This window comes from Rhamphochromis longiceps, linkage group LG4 (assembly GCF_057381845.1).
Source record: "Rhamphochromis longiceps isolate RC_006_pf linkage group LG4, R_longiceps_female_GT1.1, whole genome shotgun sequence".
In the NCBI taxonomy this organism is placed as follows: Eukaryota; Metazoa; Chordata; class Actinopteri; order Cichliformes; family Cichlidae; genus Rhamphochromis; species Rhamphochromis longiceps.
In genome coordinates this window covers 25,060,173-25,075,625 of record NC_140560.1, presented here as the reverse complement: position 1 = coordinate 25,075,625, position 15,453 = coordinate 25,060,173, and the positions used below count along the sequence as shown (strand labels likewise).

The 15,453-nt window shown below is 40.0% G+C and overlaps 1 protein-coding gene across 2 annotated transcripts; it reads left to right on the top strand.

Moving 5' to 3' along the window:
• Positions 1 to 2,788: 2,788 nt before the first annotated feature.
• Positions 2,789 to 15,193, top strand: LOC146671688 (ethanolamine-phosphate cytidylyltransferase-like). 2 transcript variants are annotated; one of them, XM_085404032.1, is made up of 13 exons: positions 2,789 to 3,115; positions 8,816 to 8,904; positions 11,191 to 11,352; positions 11,461 to 11,527; positions 11,611 to 11,695; positions 11,772 to 11,813; positions 12,777 to 12,909; positions 13,037 to 13,119; positions 13,198 to 13,275; positions 13,380 to 13,445; positions 13,534 to 13,599; positions 13,686 to 13,774; positions 13,977 to 15,193. In XM_085404032.1, the coding sequence occupies exons 1-13, from the start codon at positions 2,979 to 2,981 to the stop codon at positions 14,089 to 14,091; spliced, it is 1,212 nt and encodes a 403-aa protein (XP_085260158.1). In that variant the 5' UTR covers positions 2,789 to 2,978; the 3' UTR covers positions 14,092 to 15,193. The 2 variants fall into 2 exon arrangements, with proteins under 2 accessions (XP_085260158.1, XP_085260159.1); XM_085404033.1 differs by lacking the exon at positions 8,816 to 8,904 and having other exon boundaries at positions 2,985 to 3,115.
• The last annotated feature ends 260 nt before the right edge of the window (positions 15,194 to 15,453 follow it).

Sequence of the window (15,453 nt, the reverse complement as noted above, 5' to 3'; positions counted from 1 at the left end):
CACTGTAATTTGTTCTGCAGATTTCCTTTTTAATTAGTTTTTGACTTTTTCTTGTTTTGTTTTTTTTGTTTGTTTGTTTTTTGTATTTGTTTGAGCAACATGTTAGAGGATAAATAGCAGCACTTGTGTGGCAGTTGATTTTTAATAGCTCTCAAGACATTGGCTTTTTTCATGAAGTTATGCTTTGTAAATGGTTGACTGTGCAGGTTTTTTTCCCCTCTTCTCTATGGAGTGGGTCTGTGTTTCAAAGGTATACAAATCTGACTAAAGCGAGTAATACAAAGTTAATAATCTGTTTTGTTATTTTTCTGTATGGGTTGTAATAAAATATTGCAGTACTTTGTATGAAAACAGACAATAGTTAATTGTAACTATTTATAAATTAAATTATTGTACTTTTGCAATCTGTAGATAAGTACTATGTATTCATATATACAGTAACAACTGTGGATTTAAATGTGATTCTCTGAGGTGTCTAAGTTATTGATGTATATATTGTATGTTTGTTGATACAGCTTACTTTATTTTCTATAAGACCAATAAAATGTTTTGGAAAAGGGTTTTCAGCACTACTACTCTGTCATTTAAGGCGTTTAAAAAGTGTCGAAATTAGGTTTTGTCATATTCTGTGGCGTCATTGACCCAGTTTGATACTTTTAAAAATAAACTGGCGGGGAAGGCTTTTTGCCATCCAGGGTGGGTTTTAGAAGACAGCGATCATTTAGATGGCACAATTTCTTTTTCTGTGATCCAAAAAAAGCCGTTGGGCGACCCACTTTGGCTAACCTCGGTGGACATATTTTTGGCCCGACACGAGTAAAACATTAGAGTCATGAAGGATGTCTAGGTGTGCTTGTCCTAGATTAGGAGGAGTAGTGAGTTAGTCATCTCAGCTCCCTATGGAGCTTCTAAATCCCCCCCACCCCTACCCCTCGTCTCAGTGCACCTCATCAAACATCAGCCTCCTCAGCAGCGCTTCAACCCCCGCGCAGTCAAAATGCATCTCATGAGAGAACATTCAAAGACAAAGAGACAGATGGCTGAAGACAAACTACATCTTGCCACACCATCCTGCAGGGCATGTGTAAACCCCAGTGCCTGTATTGTTCTTTAGTTCTTTTAAATGGAGGAGGGTTCTACAGGTCTGCGTGACCTGTGCATTAAAACAGGCTCCTCTCCCCTCCTTGGATGCCTGCCCCAGACAAGCATACGGCCTCTGAAGAGTTGATTAATTTGGCAGGATGGGCTAAGGTGAGCTGGTGGGCAATCTAGGACAGCATTCTTCATCTTTACCCACTTCTGCAGCAGGTGCCTGCCCCAGTTCTTAGACCGCAACCTGCCGTACAATTAATGTTGCCAATGCCGTCAGTGAGGCCATTGATGTAACACATATGCACTGCCAAAGCTGAGCAAGGGGCTCTTCTCTACAAAGACCACCATGACACAATACATGTATATGTCCTCCTCCTCCCCCCCTCGTTCTAATCAGTGAAGATTGTTATGGTGGTGCATGTGAGTTAACTGCAAAAATCTCCACAACCATTAAGACTTATCAGAGTTGCAATCCCAGCTATAAGACAAATACTTAACACCCTTTCCTACCCTGATTGAAACATTCAAATCAGCTAAAGATGGAAGCCAGGGTATTGAATATAATGAGTAAAACTGTCTTTCAGGAGCATGCACCTGTTCAGAAATGTGTGGGCTTGGGTTTCCCTCTGCTGGCATATCATTGTTAAAGCCTTTATATGATTTAACTGGGTTTCCCCCATAAGATGACAGCACTTCTAAACAGGAGGATTTCCCAGTGTTTACCAGGCATATAAAGTGAAGTCATTTAATTATGCAATGTTTTACAAAACAAATTTAACTGAGAAAATGGGAGTATGCTATAGACTTTGAGCACTTTGTCTTGTAGCCTCGTTACTACTGTGGTGCGGGGTAGGTGGTTAGTTTCTGTTATAACCCAACTATGTATATTAGGAGCACTTACAATCTAATGCATCGCTTCTGTAGTAAATCTTTAGCCATCCACCCAGGCATACATCTGTAGGTACTGTTGTGAAAATCTGCTGACAGTGCTGAGACCTTTATTGATATACTGCCCCTGCTAAATGAGCTTGGACAAGTCATTAGACACAGTACAACCCACAGCTAAAATCATCAAAGTGGAATGAACAGATGACACCATGACAAATATAACAGCTGTAAAGTGCAATATTTAGCGAGCTTGGATGCATAAGGATAATAAGGAAAAAGAATTCGTTGAAATTTGAGTAAACTACAGATTTATGAAATCAGATGGTCGTATTTTTTAATAAAATTGGCTGCTATAGCTTATTTAAAAATGTTTTTTTATTTTAATGGGGAAAAAATAAAATATTACAGTGTCTACAAAATCTTTTAATCCTTACCTTTATTATTATTATTGTTATTTATGCAGAGATAATTGTGAGCAAAACAAAGTGTACTGGAGATATAGAGTAAAGCTTATCATGACCTCTCCGCTCATCAAAGACGCAGAGGCTGCTATTTTATATTGGAATCCAGATCTCGTCACCTGACGGTGGAAAACGCCGCTATTATGTAACAATGTGTCGGACGCGGCACCATCGTACGATGAGACCTCTGTCAAGTGAGCCTCAATAAACGTGGAGCTGTGAGCCAGACTTTTCAAAATAAAACCAACGCGCAGCGATGTGACACACCGGGTTTTATTAATGGTGTTCCTTTCCTCTCTGGTTCATCCGCGTTTTTGATCAGCTTGACGCAAAGGTCGTCGTGCGTCTCTGCGTCGCCGGTAGAGGAGGCATTGGCGCAACGCACTACAGCTGCTGCCTCGCCGCTGCTGATACAGACACCGGCTGTCCTGCTGAAACGGGACACGCACGAACCGACACGGTCCGGTAACCGCCTCATTTGACGAGAGTCCGTCTCCCGCTCCGGGCTGCAAATTCAGCACAGTCAGCACATCCACAATGATCAAGAACGGGCATCACCACAACCATCACCAAGTGAACACAGCAGCCGGGAAAGACGCAGGCACGACCCCGGGCGCTACAGCTTGCAGTCCGGAGAAGAGAAGGCGAAGAATCCGGGTGTGGTGCGATGGCTGGTGAGTTCTTAAATGCGTGATGAAGATACCACGGCATTATGGTTATGCTCACTGTTTGCATCGAGCACGTTTCATTGGATGTGGCAGCATTATACCTGCTGCTGGACAGGCCTGCTGCAGGTTACAGGACGCTCACAGCGCTGCTGCTTCATTCTTCACTGGTATCAGCATGCACACAACTTCTTGAGTGGGGATGCTGCTTAAAGTGTATATCCTGCTATCGGTCAATCACGTCATCATGCCCAGTTTTAGTGCTCTTCTCAGTAAGGACATTATTAGAACATCAGCACAGATGTGATCTTTGCAGCTGCCTTTGCTCATAACCATTTAACCGTGACCAGAGTCTGTAGAGTAGTTCACTTTATGGTGGATTTTGAAGAGGTCATGTGAGAAGCCAAGAGGACAAACCAAAGTAGTTAATTGATTACTATTTTATCTACTTACAGTTTACTGCGACTTCCTATCATTACTAGGTGTATTTACTGGTCTCGTAGCAGCGACCAGTTGGTATTGATCTTACTTTCATTTTAAAGATTTTTTTTTCTATGGAGTAGAAAAAGGAATTGTGTGTGTAAAGTATTAAATGGCAAAAAGAGGCAAGTGAAGAGTTTCTCTGAGAAACCTGAAGAATTACGCTTATTACAATCACATGTGCCTTAGTTTGGGTAAGAGGCAATTAAAAGAGAAACATCCCAGGACACTTATCCTTATCTTGACTCGGAATAACTGTAACGCCTCCTTAATGACATCTGTAAAACGGGGTGTCTGCTTCTGTGTGAAGTAATGGAATAACAAAAAATCATATCTGATTTGTGATATCATTATTTGTGCATTCTTTGATGTAATACAGGTAATCGATTCATATGATCACAGATATGAATTGTAGCTCTTGTCTTGCAGAACAGCAAACATGTACATGACAGGACAAAGTTCGATTTTTGCTTGCTCTGCTTCTTTAGCTCTAATGTCACGCTTTTAAATATGATATATACAGTATACAGTACACAAACAACAGTCAGACTGAGAAGTAAAACAGTAACTCTGGTTTTAAATAATTTAATTAAGCTGGTGGTGTTAAAATATCCAAGTAAATCACTTAGCCCTCCAGTAAGAGCAGCTGAGTTCTGATAGTCACAGTTAATTGTCGTAACCAGTCATGCAACGAGCACAGAGGTGTTCAGTGTGAATCTGAAGTATGAAAATGTTATTTTAGAAGCACTCATGGTTGTTGGTCAGCCTTTTAGTATTTCAGACATGTCACCTTGGCACTTTTCGGTGAGCTCACAGTGAAGCTAACTCCCCTTCAGAGCATGTGCTGGGAATATCTGTTTGCCATCGCCAGCTCAACAGAACATAAAAGTTGCATATTGATTGCTGAAGGTTTCTTTAGTAAAAGACACATTTGGCATTAATCCATACTCCTATATAACTATGGGTGTATTAGAGGGGTTATAGACTTATCCATGTCCATCCCAGAAACAATGGATGCAGATGGAATTTTGTTTGTGGTTCTCGTGGAATTTGAAAAACTCGACAACAGCCCAGCCTTTTCCATTCCATTGACCTCCGTGTGAAAAAAACGTGGCTGTTCGCACCAAGGTCCGTAGCTTAAGAATAAACAGGGAGCATTGAAGTCCGATTTCTTAGAAAATGTGATAAAATGTTTAAAAAGAGCTGCAAACATTAGCTGATGAAGTGAAAATATTTCACAAGAAATTTCTCATGTTAGCTGTTGTCACCTCCGCAAATGTGTGAAAATATAATGAAAAAAAAGCCATATGATGAAGGTGTTTGTTTGTAGTTGTAATGGGCATTTTTCAATACACAAATAGCACAAATAACTGAGCTTGCTGTCAAATGTCTCCACTGGTAGAAAGACCGAACTTTGATGGTGTCATGCTGCGGCGGCAAAATAGATGGTTTGAGTTTCTGTGTATGAAGGCAAGGATTATGGTGGCTTTCTCTTGTAGAAATCCTGCCATTTTTGTGTAGCTGTTTGATGGTATGTTGCAGAATATTTGGGATGCCGGAATATTAACCGGTGGGGTGAGCATGCACAGAGAGCCAATGCCAACAGAGCTCTTGTCATTAACCCCCTTAACCCCTCCAGCCCACACCTGCTCAGGCCGTCCACAGCTTGTGCGGCCGTGCCTCTCACTGAGCACATTGTTCCCCGAAGGCTAACTGTACAGTACATTGCCATGTTCCTACTGATATCCTGCTGTGTCAGCAACTTGTGAGGAAAAAGTCCAAGGAAAGTGCACATTCAGTTCAACTGCTGAGATATTTCTGACCCTGCACCGTCTTCTTCTTCCTTTTGTTTCTCTGTTCTTATTTGTCACTGTGAAAGAAGGTGACCGGGGCTAAAGATCAATTGTCAAACAGGCATCATCAAGGAAGAGTGTAAAGTCTATTTCCACTATCTGCTGAGGTACAAGCAAGACTGTAAAGTGGTTATTTAAAGCCTTTGTAAAGTACTGGTGTGTTCATTCATCCCAGGATTATCTGAGACTGTTGGTCCTGAGAGATAACCACTGAATTTTTAATCAGTCAGCCTCATAAATTGTAATCAGACGTTTACATACACTCATCATGGGCATGGATGTCAATTTTGTTAATTTTGTGGATTTAATGATTTCTTTGAACTTTTCTTTTTCCAGCATGTAATGATTGTACACTATCCATCTTTAATTATTTATATTTTGGGCGCCAGATGACATTTATTTCATACTTTCTATGCATGTATGCACACATGCAGGTCAAATATATACATAAAGCCCCACTAATATTTGGCTAAATGTCCCTCAGCAAGTCACACGTTAACCACATGCTTCTGGTAGCCATCAACAAGTTTCTTCTATAATTGTGGTTGGACATTTGAGTACTTTCCTTGACAGAATTTGTAGAGTTCATTTAAATTGATTGGTTTCTTGGCACAGATCTGCCTTTTAAGTCTAGTCCACAAATGTTCAATAGAGTTGAAGTCTGGGCATTGGTAAGGCCATTTCAGAAGCTCAGTGATAGCCTACTTTATTCTAAAACAAGTTTTGATGTGTTTAGAATCATTATCCCGCTGGAACACTAATTTGTCCAAGTTTCAACCATCTAGCTGCTGAGTTGAGATAAAGTTAAAGAATTTGGAGGGAGTTTTTTTCATTATTTTATTCAATTTGTGCAATGTACCAGTACCACTGGCTGCAAAACACCCCCTGAGCACGATGCTACCACCTCCATGCATGAAATTTGGTACGGTGGTACTCATCTTTACTCGTCCAAACTTACCCTGTCATTGTGGCCAAATAGTTCAATGTCTTGTCTGATAATTAACCGTTTCTCCAGAAGACATTTGGAGAAGTAGATTAGTCATCATCACTGCAGCTGCTCACATAGAAACATGCCTATATGAGCAGCTGCAAATTTAGTTGAATTTGAATTTTTTCAAAAGAAACTGCCTGTTCTAGTGAAACATGTTCACTAACGAGAAGTTAATAGGTCTTGACTTGTCAAGTTAAAAGACATTATAGAACCTTCAGTACCACTAATAAGTTATTTGACTGTATTTATACTTTTGACCCTGTGTTGACACAACTCTGAAGTCATCAAAAATCTATGCTGTATTTTTCTACCCTGGAAAAAAGAACTGTTCAAAGAAATTATTAACAGCTCAAAATTAACATTCGTGTCCATACGAGTGAGTGTATGTAACATATCTCCTCTCATACACTGTGGCATTAGAGTCCATTTAAACCAAAGGAAGATGATGATCTTTACAGATCCACTATTTTCTACACTTTTGTACAGAGATGTTTGTTATTCATACTGAGAAGCTTAGGTGCAGTTTGGGTGTCTCCTAACAGAGTACACTAATTAATATTTCATCATCCTCCAGTGATACGCTTGATGATCCACTCCTAAAAAATACAAGAGGAATATGGTCGCATGTTATAAGATAGTTTAGCACCTGTAAAAGCATTATTCCTGTCACTGTCCGGGTCTCAGTTTTCATCTCATATCATTCACCTCCAAATGCTCCCGTGTCACTTTCTCACGGCCAGTTCTGTTCCTTCAGCGCCTGCACACGTTGATCCTGTTTCCGCAGATTGGTAGCACATGACACAAACACAAAATTAATTCCTGATGAGTTTTTTTTAGTTTGTTTGGTTTTAGTGAGCAGTGATCACGATCAAAATTCTGGTTCATTTTTAAAATTTCTTGTCAATGCTCAGTGCAGTGCACGCTATTCGTAGCCTAGCTATGTAGACTGACATCACAGAACAACACGGGATCTGTTTCTGCCCTGGTGGAGCTGTTTTCTTATTGATTTTTTTAGGATGCTATTCATAGTGCTGTTCTGGGATTTCCTCATGAGAATGCAAATGTGTAATACAATAGTGTAAAAAGTTTATATAAAATACAATAATGTTATTTTCTTTTGTCCATCAAGATGATCCCACACTGCTTCAATAATGTTGCAATCTGGTAATGGGAATGTCAATCTATAACTGATAGTCTTTTATTGTGGAGTTTTTTGGGGGGGATTACCGTCATGCAGAAACATTTAAAAGTTGCCAAACTAATTATTGCTAACTATTGCTTAAGACCCCTTTGGCTCAGTAGAAGCTAAACATAAAAAAAATGAGGAGCGGCTCATTTAACGTACTTTAATCTTAATCCACCTCAGTTCATTTTCTGTGTTACCTGCAGTTTCCTTCATCAGAGTACATGCTTACTCCGTTGTTTATATCAGCGCCAACATATCGCATTCAGAGTAGATCAGAAAGAAAAACAGGATGTCAACTGTTGGCAGTAGTGATAGCAATGGAGGCCTAATGCCCATCTGTTCTCGATCACTATGCTAGATTACTGTGTTACAATCTTAGTGTCCAATATGTGTTAATCTAATTATGTACAGATGGCATCCTGCAAGGGGAGGAGAGAAGAGGAAGCGAAACCACACACCCACTGACATTTTGTTTGTAATTTTTGAGACTTTGATTAAATATGTTTGTGGTTGATACCAACTGATTTATATTAAAAGAACCTTGTAAATGTATAAATACATACTAGTATTTTTTCAAATATTATAATCCATGAATTAAAACTCCTTTTATTAATGCGCTTAATTTCACTTTAATCCGGAGGGCATAAAGACGATCTGACATCCAAGTTTTCAAAAGAGCCAAAAAAAGATTCAAAAGATTGTCAACATTGTTGTTTTTCAAAATTAAAACATATCACCCAGCTTTTATCTGGTTCACCAAAAAGTTCTTGGCTTACTTGTTATGACGAGGAATAATAAAAGAAATATGGTATTTTGAAGAGGAGTTATGCAACGAACAGCTGCCAGATCTTCTTGCTCTAATTCAAGCTTGATGCTTTACTTCATCCCTCTAGACCAGGGGTGGGCAATTCCAGGCCTCGAGGGCCGGTGTCCTGCGGGTTTTAGATCTCACCTTGGGTCAACACACCTGAATCACATGATTAGTTCGTTACCAGGTCTCTGGAGAACTTCAGGACATGTTGATGAGCTAATTTAGCCATTTAAATCAGCTGTGTTGGTTCAAGGACACATCTAAAACCTGCAGGGACACCGGCCCTCGAGGCCTGGAGTTGCCCACCCCTGCTCTATACACTGTACCTGACTACAAGGGAGCTTTTGTGAGTAATCATACTCTTCCTTCATGTGTTTTTCCTTTACAGCTATGACATGGTACATTACGGCCACTCCAACCAGCTGCGGCAGGCCAAGGCCATGGGAGATTACCTCATTGTTGGAGTACACACAGACAGTAAGGCTCAAAATAATGTACACATATATGTGTCCCTTACACATGTACATGTGTAACAGAAATCCTCTGTCTGCATTTGTTATGCATAGTCTAGCTTATACTATGCATTCTGCTATTTCTCCTTACCATAGCACCTGCAGGGCTTGTATATCTTCCTCAGTCCTGTCATTACCAGTCAGGCACCAGCTGCATCCACTGCACTTGGAAAGAGTTGTTGTGACAGTAGCAGGGCGCCTTAGCTGTGCCCCACCCTCCTGTGGTGCACAGAGTGCACTGGGGCACTCTGACATTGTGATAACACAGAATGCCTTGACGGTCAGGGCCGGCACAGATAGCAGCAACCTTTCTTTCAACTTAAGAAGAAATGCATCTGTTACGAGTGTCTCAATCACTCTACTTAGTGATGGCCAAATGAAGCTTTCCGAAGCACTGAAGCTTGTATTGAAAAACGGTTCATTACTCGAAGCTTTTCAACACAGTCCTCTCCGGTGACATCTGGTGGTGAAACTTTTGAAGAGCAGCTTGAATCTGCAAAATAAAACGGACTGCTCAATTATCACTGCTCACTCAAGAGTGGAGTTCTCTCTGATATTGGGCCACCGTTCCGTTGCTTTGAACATGTAATTGGTTTTGTTTTCTCGATTGGGGGGCTGAAAAAAATGTAATGCGTATTTGCGTAATACATTTTGATAAATAAACTTTCCCTATTTAAACATGCACTATGGTGGCCTTTCTTTGCTCATAACTCCTTGATGTTGGTAAATACAATAAGTGAGCAATATATATAATATACATATGATAATGCACAGCACATTATGGAGTATGCCCCTGCTGTGAAGTCCTGCCTCCATCTACTTGTCGTTTAATCACTGGACAGCTGGACAGGTTCATACAAAATATTAGATTAGGCCAATTGTCCTATACATATTTTTGACCTAGGGGTGGGATTGATTGTGAACTGGAAAGGGAAAATGCTTAGGAAGCTGAGTAGGGCTGCATCGTCACTGATTTGTAGAATCATTTTGATTCGATACAGGATCCGATTCAATTTGATTGGAATCTGGAAAGTTTTGCCTCAGTCAGAAATATTACAAGTCTGATCATTTAACAGTATATATCCATAATTTCGTATCTATTAAAAGAAAGCTGACACATGTGAGACTTAATTAGAGATGTAAACAGAGAGTTATGAAACCTGCAGCTGCAGAAGCCAGCGAAAAAAAAAGAGGCAAACACAGCGCGACCCGACGACGCACCAAAATCTGATTCTGACGCGTCGGGTCCGCGCTCTGTGTTTACGTTTGTATGCAGAATCCGTAAACCTGCTCCCAGTTACTGTTTTAGCTGCATGGTGTTTGACGACATGTTGTGAGGTTTAACCTGAGATGCTGGCGTTTCAGGCATAATAACGTTAATTTACAAATCGACACGGGATTTTAATGAATCAATATCACTTTATTCAATTTAGCATGGATTGTAATCAGAAAAGCGATAATCAAAACCCATCCCTAATCAAGAACTTGCAAAGTAAAAACATGATCAATGTAAGGTAGCCCTTTTGTTATTTACATTTAAAAAGAGGATTAGTGTTACTGTGCGCTGGCTGAGTCTGTTTCTTTTCTTAGAAATAGTTTCTCCTGCCCTGGAGAAAATCCACTTGCATGGAACAGAAGAGGCTGTGGAGTGCAGGAACCACACTGCAAGTTGGTAGATATGCAGGTATTCCTGGGTCCTGCAGACTATCACCTAAAAACAATAAACAAAATGATTTTCTAAACTGTGTAGCAATGTCATGTACGTATAGTGTCAAATACATTTTTGTAGTCTTCATCAGCTTTAATTCACATGGAAGTGTTCCTAAAGTCATATGCTGTAATGATATTTACATTATGAAAACATGATTTTGGACATTTCAAGTTTTTCACTTCGGCAGATAAAATGAATTGAGCAAAATCAACTCAAAATATTCCCACACGCCAGAACGTCCTCTCTTCCTCGCTGGCTCCATATCTGTCAGTGGAATGATCACCTCGTCGCTATCTGTCACCATCAACACACTCCACGAATCCCGTGGATGATTCACTTCCTTATATCTGTTTGAATCAGGTACCGAAGCAGTTACGTGCGTAATGAAGCTTCGGACATCACTGGTCACGTGACTTTTGCCAAACGAAGCAAGCCTCGACACAGTGCTTCTGAACCAGTGTGTTGTTTTTTTCGACACACGCTCCGGAGCGTCAGCTTCAAGCGGGCCATCACTAACTCTACTTATTTTTTGTTTGCAAGGTGAGATTTCAAAGCACAAGGGTCCCCCAGTCTTCACTCAGGAAGAAAGATATAAGATGGTGCGGGCCATAAAATGGGTGGACGAGGTCGTGGAAGGAGCTCCTTATGTCACCACCCTCGAGACCCTCGACAAGTACAACTGTGACTTCTGTGTGCACGGAGGTATGGAATATCATCACCCTACGTCCTTATTTAGACACGTAGCTGGAGTCGTAGGCAGCTGTATTTCTCTAAAGTTTAGAGAAGAACTCATGTATGCTGTTCTTTCAGACGATATAACATTAACTGTGGATGGAAAAGATACATATGAAGAGGTGAAGAAGTCAGGACGGTACAGGTGAGTTTTCCTTTCCAAATAAGCATAGCCAGGGTGGGATGTTTCTTTTTTTTAAAGTTACATACTGTGCCGTGATGTTACAGGGAGTGCAAGCGAACCCAGGGAGTTTCAACAACAGACTTAGTTGGCAGGATGCTGCTGATGACCAAAGCCCACCACAGCAACATTGTGAGTATCACCAGATTCTCTCTGTATGAGCTCAGATCAGAATACAAAGCTAAACTTCTCCTATCTGCTGTTTTAGGACACTTCAGACTATCAGGAGCACACAGATAACTTTGGAAAAGTAAGTAAATTTTCTACTTCATTTGATGGTTTCCTTATGAGCCAGTTCATATCAAAACTTCAGCTCAAAGTCAAGCCTTTCAGCTGGGTGTGTTTGACCAAAGATTGCTGGCTCTTTGACTTCCTCTTACTTAACTGTTTTGTTATTTAAGTAGCAAACTTTGGTGTTTGGACCAGATGTCAGAGATAATTAAATAAAGGTCTTTGATTTAGGACCCACTTTGTAATCAAGTGGAAGGCCTTTCCAGTCAATACTGAATGCCACTTCTGTTCTTTGGATGGGGAAAGTAACTCAGAGCCAGCATGCTGTGGCTCTAAACAGCTTCAAAGAAATAGAGGGTCTCTCCACATTTAAGAGTGGAAGAGTAATGCTGTGAATTTGGCGAGGAATGAATAAATGCATTCTGGATTTGTAGGCCTGCTATTGACCAAAGGTGACATTGACCACTTACACCACTGGGTGGCAGTGATGCAGCACAAGTTTAATTCTGGTCTCATATGTAGGGGCAATACTCAGTTTAGTTCAATTCAATTTTATTTATATAGCAGTTGCCTCAAGATACTTTATGCTGTAAGGTAAAGGACCCTAGTGTCTTATAGGAAAAAAAATTCCACAAATCTGACTTGTCCTGTCAGCAAGGTAATGGCGAGAATGAAGAAGCCCCTTTTAACAGAATGTGATCTGTTCTGAGGAAATGCTCAGGGCGTCACAGCAGGCTCAGCCTATAGCAACATCTACCTGTAAACGTTATTAAAAGAACAAGTTTTAAGCCTAATTGTAAAAGTAGACGCAGTGTCTGTCTGAAAATTTCAATTCTGGAGTTGTAATGGAACCACTGAAGAAAAGGTAGCATCAGAGAAATACTTTCTAGTCCCTGTTAATACTACCAGCTATACTGAAGTAAATCTGTTGTATTCCTACTTGTCACATTACACTTCTTTTTCTTCTTTCTTGATTGACCAGAAGGGCCATAGTCCCTGGACAGGGGTGTCTCAATTCCTTCAGACATCTCAGAAAATCATCCAGTTTGCCTCAGGCCAGGAGCCTCAACCTGGAGAAACTATAATCTATGTGGCAGGAGCCTTTGATCTCTTCCGTATCCTTTGTTAACCTCACAATAATTGCTAGAATTGATTATACACCAACCTTTTTTTCCCTTTAAATCATAAAACAGTTGCTACGCAATAGTATTTGGAATGCATTCCTGACTAGTCTCCTACCAGACATTGGCCATGTGGACTTTCTGGAAGCCGTGCATAAGCTTGCAGAAAAGCCTTACATTATAGTGGGGCTACACTTTGATCAGGTCAGTATTTCTATATCTTTGTGAGACATTTACTGCCTCCTTTTGAGATTTCTCAATGCTTGCGTTCATATCATTCAGGAGGTGAATCGCTACAAAGGGAAAAACTACCCCATCATGAATGTCCACGAGAGGACTCTCAGCGTCCTGGCTTGTCGAGTAAGTTCTGTTTAAACTTTATCAATCAACACAGAACAATGAAAGTTCATTGATTATAAATCTATGAATTATATTCTTTTTTTCTTTTTTTTTTGTTTCTACAGTATGTGTCAGAAGTGGTGATCGGTGCACCGTTTGCTGTCACAAAAGATTTGCTGGATCATTTTAAGGTACGTGCACATGCTATAATTAACTTTTATCACTGCATAGGTAACAGGAAGAAATAATACAGTGAAACACGTGACTTAATTTCCACAGGTGGATCTCGTTTGCCACGGAAAGACAGAAATATATCCCGACAAAGATGGATCTGACCCTTATGCTGTAAGACTCCCACAAATATGCTGCGATTTTTTTTTTATGAAAACACATATATAAGTGTTTACTTACAGTTTTTCCTTAATACTCAGGAGCCCAGAAGAAAAGGGATCCTGCGCACTGTTGACAGCGGGAACAGCCTCACTACGGACGCCATCGTGCAAAGGATAATCAAAAACAGGTAAAACAATCAGATGTAGTAAATTTATCGTACATCTTGATGCAATCATGGTACCTTTTAACCTGGAGTTAGTTAACATTTACAGTTACATTAGTTCGATTAACGAGCAGTCGAACAGGTATACCTAATAAAGTGGCCAATGAGTGTATATTTGTTTGAAACTAGGCTTACTATATATTACTTACACTTTCCCTTGACTCAGGTTGCTGTTTGAGGCGAGGAACCAGAAGAAAGAGGCCAAAGAGATTGCAGTGATCGAAGCCATGAAGAGACTAGAGGAGGAAAAGACTAAAGAAATAGCACAGGCTGTGCTGTAGGCACCTCCAGCTAACAGTGACATATTCAACTAATATAAACTCATGTACATTATAATCAACCCTTTTGTAAGTGCTATGACACCCTCCACACGTGATCCTGGCTAATATCAGTAGTCTTAACAGCAGCCCCTTCTTTGACGAGGGTGGCGTAACCTGCTGTGGGATCATCAGGTATTAATATAGTGTGTTACGAGGGTTTGTTAACATGTTCTGCATATGCAATTATATGTTTGTGTCAGTCAACAATCGCACATGCAAATGATAAGATATATTCAAAGTTTGGAGGAAGATGTCACTATATATTCAAATGTCTATTTTATGTCATTTTTAATTCTCAAAATACTTTTTTCCTATTTAAAAAAAAGGCATTTTATCTTATTTCTTGGGCATATGCAGTGTGAGATCTTGCACTGTCTTGCGATGTGATTTGATTTGTCATTTCAGCGGGACAGATGCTGCTGTTTAGCCCAGCAGTGGGCTAGCCTCACAACTAATCGATTACACTGTGTGTGTCTGTGTGTATTATAAAGTGACCGCAGGCTCATGGAGGACGCTGAAAAACACTAGAGAATCAGGAGATAAATCTCATTGCTTCTCTTTTCTGTACATACCAGATTCTGTTTCAGACAACACTGACTACTCCGGAATTTAAAGAAACATTTTCAATTTAGTTTTTTGTTCCGTTTCTTTTTCGAAACTTAAAAAATGCACATAATTGAGATCTGAACTGAACACCTGGACTTTTGTGTGCAGTAGCTCTTTTTTTTTTAACCAACACGCTACACATTTATTCTAATATACTGTTTAAACCTTTAGCTTTCACAGTATAACTAGAAGACTATGGCAGATGCTCAGAGTTGTTGAGTTGATCGTGCAGTCTCAATTTAACGTCTGTCTCTATATCAAACAGGATTAAATTATATATTTTTTGTAGATGTATATTTTACTCGCCTCCTCTCCATTAATTACTGTATAGATGTTTTTGCATCGTTTCAGAAACATAATGATATGTCTGTATGTGTGTTTGGAATGTATTAAGTATAGGCTATAATCTTTATGTTACATATGCTGCAGAAACCGATTAGGCTGCAGTATATTATTGCTGATAATAAGAATTTATTCTGAAAAGCTGTTTGCTGTCTTTTTTGTCTTTCATGCACACGGTGTGATTTGTCTTCACCTCTAATTTGATTCCTTAGTTTAAGAGGCGGATGATGAAGCCGCACATTAGTCACATTATAAAAAGGGTAGAGTTATGTTTTGGACACAGAAGTGACCTTTGATTAGAGAGACAGAAGGAGATAATCTGATCTTAATTTTGCCACATCTGAGTCACACAGAGTTCGCTAAATGTCAAACCGT

Excerpts from the sequence above, each read along its gene's own strand:
- LOC146671688 (XM_085404032.1), top strand. The coding sequence starts at position 2,979 with ATGATCAAGAACGGGCATCACCACAACCATCACCAAGTGAACACAGCA. Across the intron at positions 3,116-8,815 it reads CGGGTGTGGTGCGATGGCTG|CTATGACATGGTACATTACG; the intron begins GTGAGTTCTTAA and ends TTTCCTTTACAG. Across the intron at positions 11,814-12,776 it reads ACACAGATAACTTTGGAAAA|AAGGGCCATAGTCCCTGGAC; the intron begins GTAAGTAAATTT and ends TTGATTGACCAG.